The sequence below is a fragment of the Patagioenas fasciata genome, chromosome 14, assembly GCF_037038585.1.
Source record: "Patagioenas fasciata isolate bPatFas1 chromosome 14, bPatFas1.hap1, whole genome shotgun sequence".
Classification (NCBI taxonomy): domain Eukaryota; kingdom Metazoa; phylum Chordata; class Aves; order Columbiformes; family Columbidae; genus Patagioenas; species Patagioenas fasciata.
Genome location: NC_092533.1, coordinates 10,232,910 through 10,254,659, shown reverse-complemented (window position 1 = coordinate 10,254,659; position 21,750 = coordinate 10,232,910). Strand labels below are relative to the sequence as shown.

Here is a 21,750-nt window from a genome sequence, read left to right as displayed (position 1 = left end):
GAAACTCACCTACCTCAAGTGTTTTTGCAGCATCTACCTCATAATTTCATCCTCAGTCCACCTCCACATACTTAAACAGACCAATTTTAAACCCTTTGGAGTACTCAAAAGGAGCCAGGCTTGGGGACCATGAGCAACCCATAGGGCTCATCCACAGAGAGATGTACTCATATTAATTCATGAAAAGAGCAGAGTTGCTTTAAATGGTCTTAAGAACCACTTTAAGTGACAACGTATAAAATTGTGAACATCCCCAATAACCAAGCAGGTGAACCAGGCTGGCTTTAAAGGGTTGTGTGCCACTCAATTTCAACCTTGGAGTTGTTCAAAGTCAAAAAAAACCAGATTATTCTGGGCTGGTTCTTACACCCTGGTCAATAAAGAGCAGTTGCTTTTGAGGTTTCAAAGTCCTTGGGAATAAATAGAGTGTGTTTCAGAAGTCAGACTAATTCAAAGCATTTTTAAAAGAAATTGCAGAGGGAAAGCACGAGTCTAGTGCCATTTTGAGATGGCCGAACTAAAACTAGATGAAGTCATGAGCAGCCACAACGCAGAACCCATCTCCAGCTCAAAAGGAGCAAAGCTGCCTGCAAATTGGGTCAGGCATGGAATGAACATCGCAGGATCCTCTCACATAAGGCTCACCCAGGGACACCCCCTTTCACTGATTAAAAAAAGGAGACAGAGCAGCATTCACTGGCTGCTCTTGCACCAACTGCTAAAAGAAATGGTTTGGACACAAAGTTTTACGATGAGGTGGGGGTGGTGGGTAACTTCTTTGAACTGCCTGAAAACGGAACGCAGGTGGGAGCCAGGCTAAAGCCCTTTAGCCCAATCGATCACGCTCTTACCAGTTCAAACAGTACATTCCTCTTGGACCGTTCAGCACTTGGTTTTCAAATCGTACTCCAGAAGACAGTTTACATATTTAATAAAAATGAGGAGAAAAGAAAGCCCCAACTCCTCCCCAAAGAAGTTCTGTTTGGGGGAAATCTCATGAGGAAGATGTATACAGGAGTCAGCAATAGGATAAAATAGCAAAGATTTAGTCTGATTTGTGCAACTGTATGCAACGATGCAAGTATCTGCAAAATGGACAGTCATCAGAAGCACCAGCCTGCGAGTTTTCAGCCAGTATCCTCCCCCCAAATCGTCCTGCTCCACCTCCAACACCAGCCCCGAGCTGCACAGCCTGGGTGAGGGTCAGAAAAAACAGATAACAGTTTGAAGTTATTGGAAGATCTCCCCGCTCCCTTTATTTCCAGCTGATGTTTTTGCAAACCACAACCAAAGCCTTGTGACAGCTTCACGGCAGCTGATGAACAAGCTAATGGGATAAGCACTGATCCTGAGTCCCGTGTACTGTAACCCAAGATGATGCTTTTTTAAGGACAGAAATGTTGGCATTTTCTGTCCCAGCCCTGAAAACACCCAAAACTAGATATTCTGCAGCCTCACCAGCTAACTCATCTCAGTGCTACAGTGCCCTCCTATTTGAAAACCTATTATGTCCAACCTGGTTTTAGAGGTTTCCCAAATGTTGGTTAATTGCATATAGGTAATATTTACATACTGTTCCAGATTATTGTTTTGTACCCCAGCAGCAATCAGTTTAATCAGCATCCAAAAGCAGTTCCATTCACCACAGAGTAATTACAAGAGATCAGGAGCTACAGTTCAACCCATCGTAAAGAATAAAGCTTTTAAGCCACAGCACAGGTTTTAAAAGGCTAAACCATGCAGTACTACTTAATTTAAAACCAAAAGTGTCGTTTCAGCCTTTTTTTCCTGTATATATGCCAAAGAACTCCAGTCCTTCGCTCAAGAGAGCAGCTTGCCTTTATTTTCATCCAAAAGGAGCACAGCCAAATGAATTAAGAGCACCAAAATAACTTCTTAAAAAACCACGGCAGGCTGACTCATGAACTGCTTACTCTGCAGGGCTTTTTCACTGTATTCACGGGTACTCAAAGATTTCTACAGTCCAGTGCAATTTTTACTTAACGCTTTACTTTCCAACCTTCTCCTGGAACTTGCAGAAATCTAATACTCAGTGTAGTGATCACTGTAGCATATGGAAGGTAGTGTATGCATTCTATAGGAGTTCAAAAATCATTGCTTGCGATATTTTCCTCCAAAATCTAAGCTTGTATAAACCATGCCTAAGGTTGCAAAAATCAAGGAATACTAAAAAGCCATCTCTCTTATGTAAAACTTTGTTTTAACCTAAGCAAACCCTCCTACAATATATCTTGAGTTTCCATGAGTGTTCAACATACAGACAAAACAAGAAGCAATTAAAGAGTAATAAACAACAGCTGCAAAAGTGGTGAAAGTGGAGCCACACCTTCAGTTAATTTGAAGCAGCTTTTAATTTCAAATTCAAAATCATGATTTGATGGCACTTGGCTCTTCCCACAGATCATTTTTCTAGAATGAGCAAGTGCATTTATCCTTCAGCCCCCTCCTGCTTGGGGTCACAGCTCCTCGGCAGCAGGAATTGCGCCACAGTATTAGTAAGGAAACGAGGATGAAGGGATGAGAGCGGAAAAACAGACGATGTTTATTGAACTACAAAAAAAGGCCCCAAATAAACCTAGCACTTGCATAACAGTTCCGTATTGTACATGAGGAAATCTTTCACCTTTAAGATTTCAGGCTGAATTTTTAAATTGCCAAAGCAAAGACTTTGTCCCAGGCTCTTAATGCACAATTACTTCATGAAAATTACTTCCAGTGTTTACTGCTATCACAAGGGGAAAAAAAAAAAGCCCTCAGGTGGAATGGGGGAAGCACAGATCAGCGGGTATCAGTAACTCCGGGAAATCTCTAACATTTCCAGATGGATTTCTGATACTAACCAGACTGAAACCTAGGCAGATGAATTGTCAAAGCTTTCCTCAGCAATACGTACGCTCACCCCCTTTTCCCCAAGGCAGAATTTACTCTGTCATCATCCAGACACGCAGGGAAGAGGGGTGACCAGCTCTGTCTGTCTTCACTCGCCCATGTGTCAAGTATCCTCCCAGGGCACTGTCAGATCTAAAAAGAGGTAACGCTGCCCGAGCCCTTGAAGCGGGGAGACAGAACGTGTGCGCAACTGTCAGCAACTGGAAACAATCTCGTGTGGGCGCAAGCTGAGGAACACACGCAGTGATGTACCTCAGAGAAAACGTCTGTCACACACATTGAGCTCCTTGTCTGTCCCCGAGGGAGCCGTTCCCTGGGGCTCTGCTGGCCGGCAGGTGATGGGCAGAGTCGGACACAGAGGGAACAGGGTGGGAAACAGACAGAAGAAAGGTGTAAAACCACTTGAAGATAAAAAACCCCACACCTGGCAAATCTCTACACTTCAAATCCATCTCATTTTTCTATTCAAAACCAAAGTTACTGAATGTTTTTCTGCGTAAGAGTGAAATTTCATCTTTTTTGAGTTAATGCGCCCTCAGTTCAGAAGGGCAAGGCTCCACAAATGAAGGGTGTTTACTTCAGTCTGATACACAAATACAGCTAAACAGCCAAACGACAGGACATCAGTAAGTGTGATTTAAGTAAAACGCAATGTGGGAAGGCTAACCACGCCGCATCTCTCCAACAATAACAGGATTCTACTGAGTCTATCCAAATTCTGAGAAACAAAAGAAAAATTGAGAAGTTCTTAAGGCTGGTTCACGCAAAAATGCCAAGTTTCATTCACAACTGCCTCCAGACAAGTCAAACCCCAGTGCCAGCACTCCTCACTGACCACTGCTTCTAACTATCCTGCTGAAAAAAAGATCAGCAACAAATCAAAAAACAAAGAAAGCAACACACCCATTGAATTACCACAATATGGGTTTTCAAGCTACTCCTATTTCATGGAATTCATCAGTATTCGTAGTGAAGAAGGCAACAGACACTGGTCGCCAAATCAAGTGCAAATCCTAGTTATGCTCATTTCCCTGCAGCTCGTGTCAGTCTGAAACGAAGGAAGTTTTGCTCAGGTGAACTTTAAACAGCCACCAATAAATCGGTCAGCAATTATTTCTACTTGAAGTTTTCCTTCTTCCTCTTGAATCTTCCAAACATGCTATTAGTTGCTTAGTGCTGCTTGTGGCCAATCTCCATCAGTGACCTTTTTTTTTGCTCACAAGGCAATATTGTCAATGATACTTCAAACAGCCAGTCACAGCACAGTAACAGGGGGAAAGTGCACAAACTGGAGTGACTTTCAACATTTTTTGTTGACTTCTCTTACAACTGCTTGCATCTGTGTACAGAAACTGAAGAAATGAACTGGCTGCCCCCCCCAGAGCATGAGAGGAGTCACAGCAATTAAAGTAACAGGGAAAAGAGAAAATAGGACAAAGTCATTACTCTTGAAGGAACGGTGTCAATTAAGGCACAAAGTTCTATCTACAAAAACATTTACAGAGAAATGCAAGTGAAAGGAATTTGAAGTGAACTACACTCTGCAGCAAAGGATTTAATAGTGATCAAAGCAAAAGTTCCCTATATACTAAAAAAGGATGCTTCAAATGCGCTTATTTTTAGTACACGCTTCTTCCTGCAAGAGTTCGAACTGCAGAAGCTGAGCGCTCTCCAGAAACCACTTGGAACCCACCCTACAGGACACATCAGTCATTGCTGAAGCAAAAAGCAATCACTTGAGTCTTTCAGAAAAGGGCTGAGGTAATGCTTGGTGAAATGCAGCACCTTCTTTGCAAGTTAGAGAATTCAGCAGCCCTGTAGCAGAAAAGCAAGAAGGCCCCCATAAGTGTGTCTGGGACCAGGTCTCCAGGTAAGTTTGACATCTGGAAAATTTCTGAACTTTCCCTTTGAAACAAGCCATGTGAAAAAGAAAATATTGTATGTTGTTGCAGAGTCTACATTGTTCCAAAGGAATTTAAAGTCTCTTAAACAATATGAAGAATTCCCTATTAAAACCACAGCCAGGCACATTTTTTTTAAGATATGCCAAATAAATTTCAAACACAAGCTTTAGGAAGGTATAAAATTTGAATTTGTTTTGAATGAAATTATCAAGTGAAGATGCAAATTATGAAAATTATTAGTCAAAAGATTTTAGCAAAAGTTAACATACACACCACTTTTTAGAATGGGAGGCTAGGCAATACATGTAGTACTAAATTTCAAGTTATTTCCCTTTAGTATTTAGAAAACTGATTTTATTATTAGTTTTTCAGAAAATGACTTTAAGTATTAGCACCTACACTGTAAAGAACTCAGATTTACACTTGAAAACAGCCATGCTAAATCACTTAAGTTATCCTATATTCTTCCATTTTTAAATATTTCAGTAGAGCACCGAGCGGGAACGCACGCAACACATCAGTCATAAGTGAGCCCCGTTCTCAGCTCCTGACATCAATGACCAGGCACCTCCCTGGGACAGAGTTCAACAGGTCAGAGTTTTACAGCAGACTCCAATCACCTCAGTTTTAGTTATTCAAGGTGGGAACTTCTATGCATGTTTATAAAAACCCATCCATCTACATGTTAGTTTATTAAACCGCAGTTGACCTGAGATGCAATTAGGATTTGACATTTTTCCATACTTAGTTCACAAGTTTATTATGAAAAACACTGCAGCTCTGTCCTGCAGTAACATTGTTTTACAGAAAAAAACAGTTCTGTTCAAAGTAATTCACTATCCTTGGACAAATACAAGGGACAATATGGTGGGGCAGAGAGTGGAGGAGGGAACTAAGTGCAGACAAAAAAAAAAAAAAAATCAAGACAATTAAATTAAACGGTATTCCCTGAAAATAAAACAAACAGTTTCAGAACAAATATGAGGCCTTGGTACTTATTTTAAAAATGTTCTTTAAGCTCCAATGATTGTTTGCTGCTACCCTTATCTACAGTCATGCTGAATAAAGCTATAGCTAAATGGAAAGTTAAATGTATTCACGAGGTGTTAATGTCTACATCTTATTATTTGCAGTCTCTCAGAGAAAGCAAAAGTAACTACAAATAGCGCTATGCCAGAAACTGGTTTCTTGACCAACAATGTTGCTTCAGCATGCAATGGACTGGTTCATTCTAAAGTGGTCACAGTTGTTGACGACAAGAGGCTTTGTATTTGAATATGGCACGTCTTTTGGTCCATGTGAAAACAAGTTTGAATGTTAAATATTTTCTGACACTTTGGAGTTACTGTTGCTCTTCCCATTTTCTTTAGGTCAACATATGGTTCATGGCAATACTGTACAGGTCTAAAATCTCTTTACAGGAAGTAGTCTGGGGTGCGACGAGTAACATGCGGTTCACCTCTACGCGGTGCTGGATCAAACTGCAAACTGAAAAGCACAGGTATTAATGAAACCGCAGGAGTTCACTTGACATCCAGGTATGTTTTATATGTGAATTACAGTAGCAGTGGTCTTAACACAGGCTAAGTCTTTTCAAGTTTTTTCAAACAATTAAAGGTCTTCTGGTACAAGCATTCAACTCTTTCTATTAGTATGTATTTATAATCCCCATATTTTAAACTCCTCTTATGATTACTACTATAGACTGGAGAGAAATGAATCTTAGCTCTAAGAGTCATCAATTGGTCAAACGGTGTACAACTAGGAAGTTCAACAGGGGCAGTTTACACAATGCCTTTGCCTTGGTTACTAAGAAAGTTGCTGTTAAGGTAGTTAATGAGAAACCTCATTAAAAAAAAAAAGCTGACATCCTAACATCTGAAAAATTCCAAGATTCCACAAGTCTCTTGGCTTAGATAGGAGGGCATGGCATCAGATGTGACAGAGTACTACTACTCTCAAATCACACACCTCTATAGTATTTCATTTAACTCATTCTATAAAAAAAACTTGAGGAGTCTCACTTTAATCTAACAGAGAAGAGATACCAACAACAACAGTTCCAGATACCTGAGATGCGGTTAACCCAACAATTCCACACTCACTTCACCTCTCAAAAGCGTGTAAGAGAAAACCTAAGAGAAAACCTACACCTAACACAATATTTAAGTGGTATTTTACTACAGCAACTATCTTAAAAACATGGGCAACATAAATCTCATTTTTAAGCATACTTACAAGGAGTATTTTAGAGTATCATCAAGTTCCATAATTGCAGCCTGGTTGCCACAACGGTAGCAATAGTTTGGAGCACTGAAAATTGTTACTACATTCCGATCATGGCACCAGTTGTACCCCTGGAGAAAATAAAATAAAAGTTTATCTTTTGTAACCCATATAACCATCTGACTACTAAGATGAAATTTTAACACACAAAATCCTAGGTGGGATTTGTAGTGTCATTTTAAGTAAGATTAAGGTAGTCTGTTTGTCTTCTCAAAAGAAAACGGGTAAAAAGGAATTTTGGCCTTCATATGTTGCTTCTTACTAGTAAGCATGAACTAAACGTATTAAAACAAGAGTAAGAATTTTCCATGGTATTAACATTAAAAAATTAAGACACCAATTCTGAAGTACACAATGTATTCTGAATCTTTAGCTGTGATCACTAAAACCAGAATCCAGACATACATTTAAAAATCTTAACTGCAAGGGATACCTAGAGACTAAGAACAAAGACACGCATCCAAGGCGAAAAGGACAAACACATCTTTTTTCAAGGCACACATATTTCTGTGCATTTTCTTATCAAGGGACTCAGCACTTATGTTTAAGAACCATTTTATCTACATAGAAATGCAATACCACATCTGCTACTGAAGTCTGGTTTGGGATGTTACTGTAAATTTTCAGAAAAAAGGCCAAAATAAAGGTTACTCCACTGTCAAATTGAGAAACTCCTTTAGTAGTAGCACACAAAGACTGTCAAAGTAAGTTTCTGGGAGACTTTCAGATGGATCATCAATTGTGACAGCAGCACATGCACATCTCTGAGACACAGAGGATGTTATTAATGCACCAACTACCAATCGAGAGTTAAAACACACCAGCTGCCCTACTTACCTCCATTACCAACTGATGAGCTCTTGAAACCAACGTAAGGCCATTAGCATGGTTAAAGGTTTCTGAAATATCCTGTCCGAATGTATAACCTGCACCTCGAGGAGAAATTCCCCAGCCACCACGATCATCTGGATCTGACCATAGCAAGTCACACATTGGACCCTGTAAAAGATTTTGAAGACATTTCAGAAATTGAGTGTAAAAAAAACCCAACATACACATCCTGCACAACTTGTTGCAGCATCTCTTGAAGACCTAAATAAACCCCACAACCAACTACAACAGCTAGTGCAGTTAACATAGGAAATACTATCAAGAACTTAATCTGAATGAAGAATCTTCATAGAAATAGTTCTCACCTCTGAGATCATTAAGTGGTAATACCTGTTGAGATTCTAGGCACACTAAAAATGTTTCTTACTTTAGGCAAGAACATGCCCCTTAATTTTCCTTAAAAAAAACCAAACACCACAAAACAAAAAACAAACACCCACACACCTAGTACAGAAAGAGAGCCGCTTTCGTATTGCTAAGTCACTTTGAATTTCATTTTCAGCCTGCGTACTCAAATACCCAACATATGCTGAATCATGAAACGTGCCCCCATGAGTTTAGAAAACAATTTTTCAAGTACCTCATGGGGAACTTCCTGCAAGCGATCAAGTGCTCTGATGTGATCCAGTGTATCTATCGATGGGGAGAGGCCACCATGTAGACAGAAAATCTGGAAGAGTTAGACATATGAAGCTTACATTAATTGTATCAGTAGAAACAATTATAACTGTTTAGTATAAATTATTAAGAGAAAGTCTGCAAGAGAGTCCTTAAAGGCTGAGAGCTGATAGAATACACAGTGTTAACAGCTCCCTTTACAATTAATAACATTTAACATTGTCAAACGTCAACGTACCTGGCCATCCACCAAGGCAGTTAGAGGAAGGTAATCAAAAAGGTCTGTAAAGTATTTCCAAACATTTGCATTTCCGTATTTTCTTAAACATTCATCATAGAAACCATATACTTGTGTGATTTGCCTGCTTTCATGGTTCCCTCGAAGAATTGTGATACGTTCACGGTAACGGACCTAAACACAACAGTTCATTTTAGAGGCATCAAAGTATACACATTTTCCCAAAAAACCAGAATTAGCCTCCCCCATCATACATCAATAAAGCAATCAAAGCCATATTCCTTTTTAAGGTAAATATTCTGTTCCAATCTTTGAGAAAAGAAGGAATAATTCATTCAAATCTTCAGCTGCCAAATACTTTGAGATAAATTCCAGATTTTATTAACTGTTACTAGTGGATGCCACTACCCCTGTGCATTTAGCTGACGCCTCTAAGCAAATTCTTAAAGATTGCTACTTAGGCAAGTAAAAAAATAAAATAAATATGGCACTCATTTTAGAAAAAGTTATCCAGGCTTGCATCTCGATGTTAACATGTTTTTCAGAAGTATCTCAGAAAACTAAGACAGCCAAAATTTCAGTTTTCATATCTATAAAACCAATGTAGTGCAATAAAGTGCAGTCAGGATAGTAATTATATATGTTTTATACAGAACTGTACAGCTGAGAAGTTACCTTTAGAGCTACAAGCAATGTGACTGTTTCCACTGAATAATAGCCTCTGTCAACATAGTCCCCCATAAACAAATAGTTTGTATCTGGTGATTTGCCTCCAATTCTGAAAAGTTCCATGAGGTCGTGAAATTGTCCATGGACATCTCCACAGACTGTGACGGGACATCGCACTTCTTGTACATTAGATTCTTTTGTCAAAATTTCTTTAGCCTATAAAACAAAACACAAAGAAATGGTGAGTTTGTCTATGAAGAGCCATCTTATTCAAAGTATACTTGACAACTTCCAGCTTCTCCTGCCTGCTCTATCAACTCTTGTCCCTTCCTTGTCTGCAGCACTAGAACAGAACTAACATCCAGTGGTACCAGCAACTGCGCAGCAGGTGGATTATCTGCACAAGCTTTCTAAGCAAGTTTTGTGTTTATGTGTCCACAAGTAACACCGAGTTGTGTTTTTATAAGGCAAAGTAGAGAAACGGATCTTTGCCAGCATCACTTTTTTCCACAAAACTGTTTGTATCAAAGTTGCAAACAAATGCAATTCATATGAAGGAGCACAAGCTAAATACAGCATCAGAAAGGTAATTTTGAAATAATGCAAGAATTCGTTAATCATATCACACTGCCGGTTGTTAAGGTTTGTTATCAGAACAGTCACCAAGCGCATGTCACCATAATTTTTTAAATCAAGAGGGTATTAAAAATATAAATAGTATCAAGTTTACAAGTTACCATGTACAAAGATTTCTACACCTTTCAAATACCAATGTTCCTGTTTAAAAGGGATCACTTTTTTACCTCATTACCAGAAAGACAAGAGAATATATTAAAACTATATTCTATTTTACGACCCAAGATATCTACAAGGCTTGCAGAAACGGCACCAAATACGACCTATGTACACACCTCATGAAATCCAAAATATTCTGAAGCATACACCAAGAAGAGGCAAATGAAAGAGCAAGACCACATTCATTTTAGGGTCACTTTTCTTAACTTTCTCAACCCTAACCTGATACCTAAGGCAGCATACTCATTTGAGGGGTGGGAGGGGCAAGGGTGTTCTGTTAAACAGAAGTGTTTTGAGATACTACAAAAATTTCATCATTTGAAGAGTATTAGACTTTAAAAGATTAGGAAAGAAACATTTAAATTTGCAACCTGAACAATATATTAAATACTGGGTTTTGACATGAGCCAGTCTACTAAGGAAACATGCTGCTGTATCCAATTCTCCACCCTATTCATGAAGCCATTTGCTGGACAGTGACACCTCCACCCCCAAAGTGGTCTCACTGTTCCTGCACACAGCCCAGGCTAACCACCACAGTCACCACTTCAAACAAGGAAAGTGCTAGCAACACTTAGTTTAATGATGAAGATTCACGAAATGCAACATCTCATTCAAGACTGGAAGGAAACACAACACCACAGTCACGGTTAAGCACCCTGCACAACACAGAGTTTTAGATACTACAGAACGAGCAACAGAATTAAATCACTGCAGACATATTTATATCAAAAGTAGATCTCATATGAGTTTCCACTCATTCCATGCCTAGTACTAAAGAGAGGTAGGTCATTGCTGGCTTATGGCAGATGCTAAAAGTGTAGATTTATTTTCAGACAGCCTGACTTAATTTTAATGCAATGACACTCACCGAAAGTTTTTAAGGTGTTTTAGCAGTCTCAGCCTCTTCTAATGTGTTGGCACCTTCAGGAGCATTAGCAATCTTAATTCTCCTTTTGACACAGAATATTACAGATACTAATAGTGCTTCAGTATTTAAAAAGCTACTCTTAAATTAGAATGCTTTCTACTGTCATATTTTCTTAACACACTGGAAGCATAGCACAAAGAATGCAGCATTCATTTTTCATCAAAGGTATGCAATGTTTATGCTGACCGAGATTAAAATGGCATAGTTTTCAACAACACAGTTTTTGCTTCCTCAGTTTTTGAAATATTAAACCACTCAGATATGCATATGACCAAATACGTAGGTAAGTCAGACAGCTCATCTGATGGAAAAAGACTGTTCCAGGTCAACTTGCAAACAGTAATCTCTATTTAAATCCTGCAGTGGAGGGATTTCAGTATTTCCATGTTCTGAAACAAGCTACATGAAATACTGTCTCATGAACTGCTTAGCTCATTTACAGTCTTATCATGTCCCACAGCATTTAACTGTGCCATACACTGAAGTACTTCATCAGTATACTTCCCTCTACAAAAGAGCTTCAGCAGAGCTGAAAGTGGAAAAAAGTAACACCCTGGAGAATAAGCTAACCAACAAGTGGTGCATCACCTATATCCCAAACCTCCACACTGACTTAATTCCTATAAGAGGGTAAAGCAAAAAATGGTTGAATACACCATAACATAACAAAACCACAAGTTGATAAGACAACAGTACGCGTAATATTACAATTTCACAATTCAAATTTCATGGGACTTAAGCTACCACTGATCTAACTGAAGTACGTGTGACCCTGACCTTGTGCTGGACCACACACTGCCCTGCGAAGCCTCCTCTGCTTCCATTCCCTCTTTACTGCCCCTTTCTCCAAGATACACGATGATGCTACTTGCTCAGCCATATCACACAACTCCCTCCCTGTCCATCCCCATCCATCCTCCTCCCAACACACTTCCCAGCTGCATCTCCTGCACGTCCTCCCAGCGAGGAACAGCGGAGGATTTCAGCAGCCTTCGGTGCAAGAACGAGTTTCCCCCGGTCAAACTGCCGATGAGAGAGAACGAGGGAGGAGACACATACCTGACTCCGTGTGCTTCAAAACCCCAGTGACCTATTGCTGAGAAGGATAATAGTGCAATACCTTTGCAGTATTTTGACACTAACGTTTTGAAATACCCAGGTTTCCTTGCCTATCACCAGGATAAACAATTATGCAATCCTGAAAGATTTTTCTTGAACACTTAGTGCTTTTATTTATCAGTCTTTTTCAGTTCTTAACAATTTTTAAGACAGCCATGAACTTCTGTATGTGTTCAAACCTAATAAGTACCCACACCACAGAAATTTTAACTTGTGAAGGTATTCTACAATTTTAAAAAGATGAATAAACTTAAGCAAAAAAATAAACATAAACAGCGTACTACATTGCAATTAAAAGATGCTGCCTCTGAAGCAGCTCAGCTTTTTTTTCAGCCTTACACACTCTCGGATTTCAAAACCACGTGCAAATGGACACAGATTAAGATTGAAAAGAACCCATTATTTCAAACTGACAAATGCTAATTTTACAGCCACATACCAATAAAGTCTAACACAGAAAAAGAAATGTAACCGTACAACATAGTTGCACAAGAAGAGCACAAGTAAAATGCTGTCATAAACAAGAAGTGATGAGGTGGAAAGTCACGTATTTTACTTAGAGCAATCTCAAAGTTCAAACAATAAGCACATATCAAACACACTTCAGCTTAGTCATAGTGACTGCAATTCCTTCCTACTTGATAACTGAAATATTGGCTTACTCATCTGTTTTGCTGGAAAGACGCAACTTGTACAAACCCAAAACATCCACAAGATGACAAGAATAAAAGCAATATTGGTTTAAGCACACAAGAAAATATCTTTTTCACTTTACTGTAAAGCAAGTAGTACTGCATAAAAATACAACCTAGTATTCAAGAATTAAAACATTCCTGGATTGCTGTACATCTAAATGGCCGAACAGGAAAGCACTGTTTTGTTGCTTTTGTTTACAAAGAACATCATCTATGCAAAACACTGTTCTTAAAATACAAATATTAGCTTCATTGTTTTAAGACAATGCAAGATCCAAGTGTAAACTCTGCATTTTAAAATGAACAGTCAGGGATAAGAATTAAAAAAAAACAAAACAAAACAAAACACCAAAACAAAACAGAAACACTGTATGACCATAAAAGTTACTACCATATGATTTTCAGATCTTCACAATTTTATTTAATGAGATGCAAGGGAATAGCCTATTTCCCATGTTCCCTGCATGCACTTTTATCCTACATGCCACAGATTAAGGCTGAGAGTCATGTGCCATAAAGGCTATAATCAATCCACTTTCAACTCGGCCTACACTGAGGAGAAGCGAGTTTCTCTCATGAAGTATATCATCTGTCTTGCCTCAGAAAATTCATTTCAAGCAGTTCAATTCTGAAAAATCATCTGAATTCATCTGTAACCAAATCCATGTGGGTTTCCACAATGTATCAGTTATTTCTCAATTACATCTACACCTTGCTAGATGTCTACATTCTAGCAGGAGCTCTGACAGCTCAGACCAAATATCTACCCTGAAAAACTCTGCGACACATCAGAGGAAAAAAAAAAATGCAGTAGACATTACTGTGGCTTTGTAGAACAATGCTTGTTAGAAGATTACCACTAACTCAAGTAAAGGAAATACAACCATTATTTTAATCAGACAACACAGCTCCCAAGTCATGGCTGCAGTCAGTAATGCGTCATTCTTCGCAGATCAGAATTCACAACTGCAACCCACCATGTTGTCTAGTAAAGTGTGTGCTGAGAAATATCCACTGTAACCAATGTAAAAAAAGGTATTCGTAGTTCATAAAGATATTTTGATGAGATCGAAGACTTCAACCACACCCATAGTTTCCTGTCGTCAAGATGCACAGGATGTGACTAAAGGCACAATGATCAGCTAATTGGGATGAATACCGGTTTTAGCTCGCCAAACATCGTGGCCTGGAAGAGATTCCAGTTCCAAGCAAAGTCATCCATTACAGTCAGCAAATCTTCTGCAGAATGAATGTGTTTGTTTCCTTCAAGAGTTTCTCCCCCCACCCCTTAATTGCAGAGAAAAGACAAAAGATGGACTCCCCCTTTTTAGAGCCAAAGGCATTTTCATTCACTGTCTGACATTTAAAACAAAACTAGAGAAATGAGGCCTCCAATATCACCCTTCTGCGAACTATGACAGCAGTCAGACTACATATGACCCAAATGGGAAACCGATTTTTGCTGAACTTCATAATCCATAAAATTAAAATACAAAGTTCCCATTGACATTTCATTATACTTAGTATTCCAAAGTAAGTAATAACAGGAGTTCCAGCCACACAGAAGCCACCACAGCTCCAAAGTTTTCTTTTCCCTGGACTGAAACACAAGATAATCAATCTGCTTTCTCTTCGGTTTTGTGACTAGCCCCTATACCTCCGTTTCTAACCTTGTTCACTGCCAGCAATACTGGATTTTCAAAACTCAGCAGAGGAACAGAGGGCATGCCTGGTCAAAGAGTCACAGCGCAGCTCCTCAAAACACGTGTCACGCTGTGGTCAACACATTCACAGCCCTTAATTTTCTTGGGATTGGGCAAATAGAACTAACAAATGAACTCAAAAGATTTATTTTAATTTGAAGTGCACAAAATGAAAGTTTAGTAGCTTACGTATCCATTACTATTTGCCAGTGAACAAAGAACAAACAACTAACAAAAAAAAAAAAGCATAAAATACAATCAGCTTTGTATTTCATAACACACAGCAAAGTATCAACAACTGCTCCCTTCCTCTTTCAGCAATGTGTATTTGGTTAGAAGAGAGACCAGTTAAACACAAGGTATTAGCCACCCAGAAGATGAATCCTAATGCCAATCCTGCATACAAGATTAAATGAGACAACCACCTTCCCTTTTTTCTCCTGTAAATTCTAGAAGCTCTACAAGAAATTATGCAGGCGGTAAACTTTTCCCAAATTACCCTCTGTTCCCTTGTACTACAAAAGAATGACTGACACCACTCTTTCAGCCTCAACAGTCCCCTAAACTTCAATTTGGAAAAATCATTAGCAGTCTTACATATTCCATGTAACTGAAAGTGTTCTTTCCCTCAGATTTGAGGGAAAGAAAAGGGAACTACTATTTAAATATCAGTAGTTGACAAGACCGGATGGAAAATGAGGATAGGAAGGGGCTCCTCTAAAAGAACTCAGTGTTATTATTTCACATCATGCAAACATCTTAATGCCTTTAACTTTGAATTAAAAGAAGAAAGTCTAGAATTTTTTTTTTGTTTGTTTTGTTTTTTTTTTTTTTTTTTGTTTAAAAAAGGGAGGCCAAATAGCTCAGGAAGTCCAGACACCTTCCTCTCCACATGGCAGTTGCAAGACACACAGTGACAGTAGCGATGCTTGAAGCTGACCACTTGCACAAAGATAGTCTTCAGCCCCATCTGCAGGTGCAAGCTGAACTCATTTTGTATTACACATGTTGCTAAAAAAATAAATAGGCTAAAGCTATTCCCAAACTAGCTGTGGAAGGTGGACTTGCAAATAAAAAGTTTTCAACTCTTTTGCTGAAACAACTCCAACCACAAGTAGGCACAGTGATGTTAAAGGTCCAGTCAGGACACTGATGGGAGCCTGGGGTACGTGCATGTGTCAAACTCAAGAAATGTACTTCAAAACCGACTAGCCGGTAAGTAACACCTATACTGGAATGTATTTTCAATATACTCAGCAGAAATCCTGAGCAGTTGAACTCCAGTATGCATTTTTTAGCCAGGAATAAAAAGATTTTCCAACTTTACATACTGCCTCAAGAAAAGGAACTGAGGACAACAACTGTGCTACTGCACACAGGTGTAGTGGTTAAGGGTCCCTAAGGGAGGATGGAAATTCAGTCCCTGCTCCTTTTATCCCTTTGCCCATCTTTATGTGCAAGGTCTCCTCAACTACTGCCAGACAGGTCAGGTTATTGCAGCTGCAGAGCAGCATCAGAGCTGAGGAGCCAACAGCCTCACCACAGGGAGCAGGTTTGGAGCAGGACATCAATCTACAGCCTCCTCCATGTCCTGAGCCTTACATTGGGAGAACTCACGTAGGAACTTGCTGTGACTTATGAGCCCTTACTTCTCTTAAACTATGCCCAAAATAACTTCTAAACTAGCCCAAAAATATATTTCACTCCCATTTGATCACAACTAGTGTTGTAATTCAAAACAAATAAACAGGCCAGCACAACTCTATTTTACACTATTTCCTAGAACAAAACAAAACAAAAAAAAGCTGCTGATGCTACAAGAGTTGCCACATAGACTAAATCCTCAGAGGCACATCAAAGTGTTACAAGTATCATAAGGACTAGGTGAGAAGGCTGGCAAGGTTGACACTTCAAATGGCTTTTGTGTAAAGAGACAATTTCCATTTTATTTTACCAAGTATTAAAAAAAAAAAAAAGAAAAATCAACCCACACCACACACAGAACATTGGGAGTAAAAGGATCTTTTCTGTGGAAGTGTTCCAGAATAATCTACAATACAATTATCAGTTCACAGGTTTCCTTGTTAGTGAATCCAGAAGCCAATGCAGTAGCACAGAGGAACCGAAATTCTGTGGTTCAAGACCCACGTTGTTCTTCTGCCAGGGGTAGAGGTGGAAGGACATAGGACTTGCCCAATGAACAGCCCGCTGCATGGAAACTCTCACTAGCTGGGAATTCTGTTGAGGTGAGTTTTTCAGTTGATTTACAGCAAGTTCAGACAGGAACACTGATTTTTACAATCACCTTAGTTTGAAGAATAGTTATATATGATGGTTCCATGTAAAGATATGGGAACACAAAAACTAGCTAATGGAAAAGCCTTCGCAAACACAGCTGGAGACAATTTAAAACATTCTCATCTGGTCAAAAATAATCAGCTAAGAAAGCTAACTCCCCAGCAGCAGAGGAGGTAGAAGGGAACATGTGCCTCTCTCTGAAGAAAGTAGTGGGCAGCAACAGCTTAAAACACAGCAGTGAGATTCACAAAACTTGCCAGTTCTATGCATTAGGGGAACTGAACTTCGATTTGGGGGGGGAGGTTGACCCAAAAGAAAGCTTCATCAGTTACACAGTGCCTGTCCGAATTAAGGCACTTAAGCTGCACCAGTTCAAGCAGCTCACATGGCTGCAGTGGGTACACAGATGTTTGGTCAGTTCTCATCTGCAATCAGTCTCAGAAAATCTGACTTAGAAGATCTGATGTTAAACAAAGGTTGGAAGTTCTACAACAGGAAAAAAATTAGAGAAATACACCATTAACAAGGTACATACCGGAGAACAGTACGGCCCAGAAACATATTTCTACTATGAAAATTAGCACTGGTGACAAAGCAAAAAGCAAATGTAACCAAGATTATTGTTACAGATCAAAAGCTGCTGGAGACAAAGCTTGAGTTAAGGTTTCTTGAATGCCTTTACCAGTATCAGCTCTTCATTTAAAGAATTCTGGATAGCAACACTGTCTATTTGGATGTATTTTACTAGTAATTCAAGTACATTGGAAGAGAACCTTGAACATTCAACAGAGCATATATGACCACATTGTCTTATTTTTCTAAAAACTGTATGCCATGTTCAAACCCACTTAATTATAGACCAGTATTTCCAGGGAAGAGACTCTGATACCTCTCCCTCCACCTGCACTACATATTTTCTGAAATAAGCAACAGAGACTCCATCCACAAATTCAACTCATTCCTTTGTGCATTTTTAGTGTCATCCCACCTTCCTGAGCAATGTACCACACCCCTGTCTCCTCTGATAAAGGGCATTTACACACAACAGCAAGGAGACAAGACCATTTTCCCTTACAGAAAAGAACAGTGCCTCAAACCAGCATCCTTTCATTCAAAATGGCCAGTGTTAAAACCTTCACCTGGCAATAAAGGACTTCCTTTCTCCTCTGTTCACGGACATTAGTCAATAACCAATTCAGTGTTAATAGGACAAATGCTGCTGATACCTAACAGTGACTACATGGTGTACATTTTAACCGCTTCTTCAAAATTTCCACCTATCAGATTCTTAAGCAAAGCACACACAATTGGTCTCTACATCGATGTTAACACAAAATATACAGCACATATTAAGCCTAGAATAATTTAACTGCCACTCAGAGGCTCCTATGTTTTCAAATTATCTGTGAAAGTATTATGTATTATTCATGGTTACAAATTATTCCGAGGCATATAATTCTGCCCAGTTACCACCATCATCACCCAGGTAACCAGGCGCAACATAAGATGCACTAAGAAACTACCTGGGATGCACAAGTGGCCACACTTATGTTTGTAAAGAGCTGTTACATTGTTTAGATATCGATACTGAAATACAAGAGAGCCCTCAGGCTTATTCTTATTAGACAGGCACCAGTCTGCACACATGGAGCCCCAGTAGATCAAGAAATACCAGTCACGAAGATCATTCAATCAAATAGTGTTACGGGGGAAAAGCCTTTGCAAAGATTTTTAATTTTTTTTAACTAGCCCTAGCTACAATTCAGTGTTGTGAAGAATGACAGTTTATACTTAGTAGAGTCTTCATCTGTCCTTTGGAACAGTACCTATATTTGACACCATCCTTAACACATTAAGTTATTTATGGAAAAACACAACCTTTAAGTGCAATTCCATCTACAAAATTACTTAAGACAACCAAAACATCAAGCACAATTCAGTGAAATTTCTCAAAGTCAGTGCTAGAAGTCAGTGCATGGAAACACATGAAAGCAAATACTGTCACTTGGCAGGAGGGCACGGAACCCAACTAATGCCCTGCTTTCATGGACAGGGCTTCCCGCTGGAGGGGACAGAGACAACTTGACGGAAAACTCAGACTTCGGGGGCCTTCCAATTCCTTGCATCAGCAACTATGCAGAAACTTTACTCTCATCAGGAAGTCCCAGTAAATCCACCTGTAGTTATCAGCACCAAATCATCTTTCCTTACCATAAACAGCCACATGGCTGTACCCTGCAAAGTGCTGACCACAAACCAGCCAGAGAGGGAATTTCAGCTCAAACACAGTATCACACTACTGGGAGAAACACCACCTTTGGTCTGGAGCTGGCTTATATCCACCCAACTTGAGGCAAAAAGGTTACTGATAAATCATGTTTTTTTTCAGGTAGACTTCTCTCTCACTTTCTTGTGGTCTCTTGTTTCAAAAACACAGTAGTTAGACACACAACTTTCTGTAACCTTTCCTTTTCTCCACCATTATTTTGGTAACTAGCACTATACATTTATGCAGAGATACAGCTCATTTCCGTTTTTCACCAGGAAAAAAAATGAAAATGTCATCTTGCACAGTGATGACTGGGACTACAGTATCTTCTATAAGGAATTTGCAATGGTATACCTACTGCTAAACTATCAAAACCCCCCAGTAAACCAAAAGCCTTTTGTATATTCCTCATGAATACACCTTACAAAAGACGCCCACTCATGCAGCATTCAGGACCCTGAACCAGCAGCAGTTTATAAACGACGGCAAGTGGATTACTCCCCTCTCCAACAGGGCAATACAAGGAAGAAGCTGCACTGCTGTCATTAGAGACACACATGAAAAATAGCCCGTGACATTGCCACTTGCTTGCAACACGACTTGAAACACCCAAACTGTATCAAATAGTAACAATTTTAAGTTGCTGGAATACTAGTCAACTAAAATCTGTACTAGAGCAAGAATCCATCTAGCCAAAACCACTGTGAGTTCTTTATTAAGTTCACAGACAGTCCTCTGGAAACAATTTGCTTCCAAACCAACATGCTGTAGTATTTGAAGGCAAGATGCCAAATTTAAAATATTCTAATTACTTGTCATAGCAGGTATGTAGGCTTCTTTGGAACCCAGTACACCAATAACTTCCCATGTTCCTTAAATTCTAGTTCCCAAACAGTCCACAAATATTACTTCCTTCAGTCTAGAAATGTAAGAACACATGAAACATTCAGTATCCAAAAAAACCTGCTCAGCTATTAAGTTACATCCAGAACTAGAATCCAATTGGAAAATACCTCTGGATGCTCCTAGAACATTTTTTTCCTTTAATTTCCAAAACGCAATCTATCCTGGGCTGATTTTAAGACCTTTCTAAACTATAAATGCCTCAATCAACACAGTACTCTAACAACCAAGTCCCAACATTTCCAATCTTTCACCATAAAAATAAAGAGCTGTATAGGATCTCAACCATTTAGCCATAGTTTATTTCATGAAACCTAGAATTTTATCCAGAGAAACCAAGTCCCAAAGCTAATCTGCCCTTCAAGTAGTTATAAATGTGTCCGTGCTTACATATATTATGAAAAAAAGAAAAAGCTTTTACATTCAAGCAGCAGCTCTTTACCCCATGTAATTTTCAACCGGTTACCATAAGCTTTTATTTTCCATGTAATAACTTACACTTTGAGGGCTGCTTTAAACATTTACCCGTGTCACGAGCGGATGTCGCGCCGCTGCAGGCAGGACCCCCCGCACCGCACGGCCGGTCACCCCAGCAGCCGCGGGCACGGCCCCCCCGCCCAGCCCGGCCGGCCCGCCCGCGGCCGGTCGCGCTGAGCCTGGCCCGGGGACGGGCAGCGGGGAAGGGCCAGGGCAGCGCCGTCCAGCCAGGCCCCCCAGCCCCTGGGATGGCGGCCGTTCTCGGGGGTCTCTCCTGAGAATCCCGGCAGCGGCGCCATTTTAGGAGACGATGAAAAGGCGGGAGGCGGGGCCAGGCTCCAGCGCAGCGAGAGGGGGCGCGGAGCCGCCTGCGGCTCGCCCGGCTTCCCCTACCCTCGCCGGCGGGTCGGGCGACCGCCAGCCCCGCAGAGCCACCGAGGAGGCTCCGGCCCGTTCGCCCCGGCACCTCTTCCCACGTCCCGCCCGCAGACCCCCCGCCTACCCGGGGCAGAGACGCCTCCTCCGCCCAGCGGCACCTTCCCCGGCTCTCCGGCCGCTTCGCCTTCCCGCCGAAGGGCCGCCCCGCTCCCGCGGGCTCCCCCGCCGGGCACCGCCTCCCACAGCGACCTGGCCCCGGACCTCACCGCCCGCTCGCCAGCCCTCACCTTCTCGCAGAGGCTCTTCACCTGCCCCTCGGAGAGCTGCTTGCACTCGTTGAGCTGCTCCACCCACTGGTCGAGCTCCTTGGTGAACACCTTCTCCTCCATCCCGCTCTCCCCCTCCTCCTCCTCACCGGCTGCTGCCGCACCACCCCGGAAGCCCCTACGATCTCTGCTCCCAACGGCGGCGGCCGCGACACGGCAGAACAGGCGGCGGGCGGAGAATCGGCCCGGAACGCTGCGGGTCGGGCGGCCGGCGCGGCGCTCTCGGCTGCTGCAGCTCTGCCGCCCGCTCCCTCGCACCAGACCGTGTAATGGCCGCCGCTCCTGACGTCACCGCCTCAGCTTCCACTACGGGGAGGGGGAGGGAGACGCCACGGGAGGC

The 21,750-nt window shown here is 40.8% G+C and overlaps 1 protein-coding gene across 1 annotated transcript; it reads right to left on the bottom strand.

The window, feature by feature from the left end:
* Nucleotides 1-5,547: 5,547 nt before the first annotated feature.
* PPP2CA (protein phosphatase 2 catalytic subunit alpha) lies at nt 5,548-21,664 on the bottom strand. Its single transcript, XM_065848869.2, has 7 exons — nt 21,372-21,664; nt 9,523-9,732; nt 8,848-9,021; nt 8,572-8,661; nt 7,938-8,099; nt 7,053-7,171; nt 5,548-6,302 (listed from the first exon to the last, which is right to left on the bottom strand). Exons 1-7 carry the CDS (start codon nt 21,471-21,473, stop codon nt 6,230-6,232), a joined length of 930 nt encoding a protein of 309 aa, XP_065704941.1. The 5' UTR covers nt 21,474-21,664; the 3' UTR covers nt 5,548-6,229.
* Nucleotides 21,665-21,750: the final 86 nt, after the last annotated feature.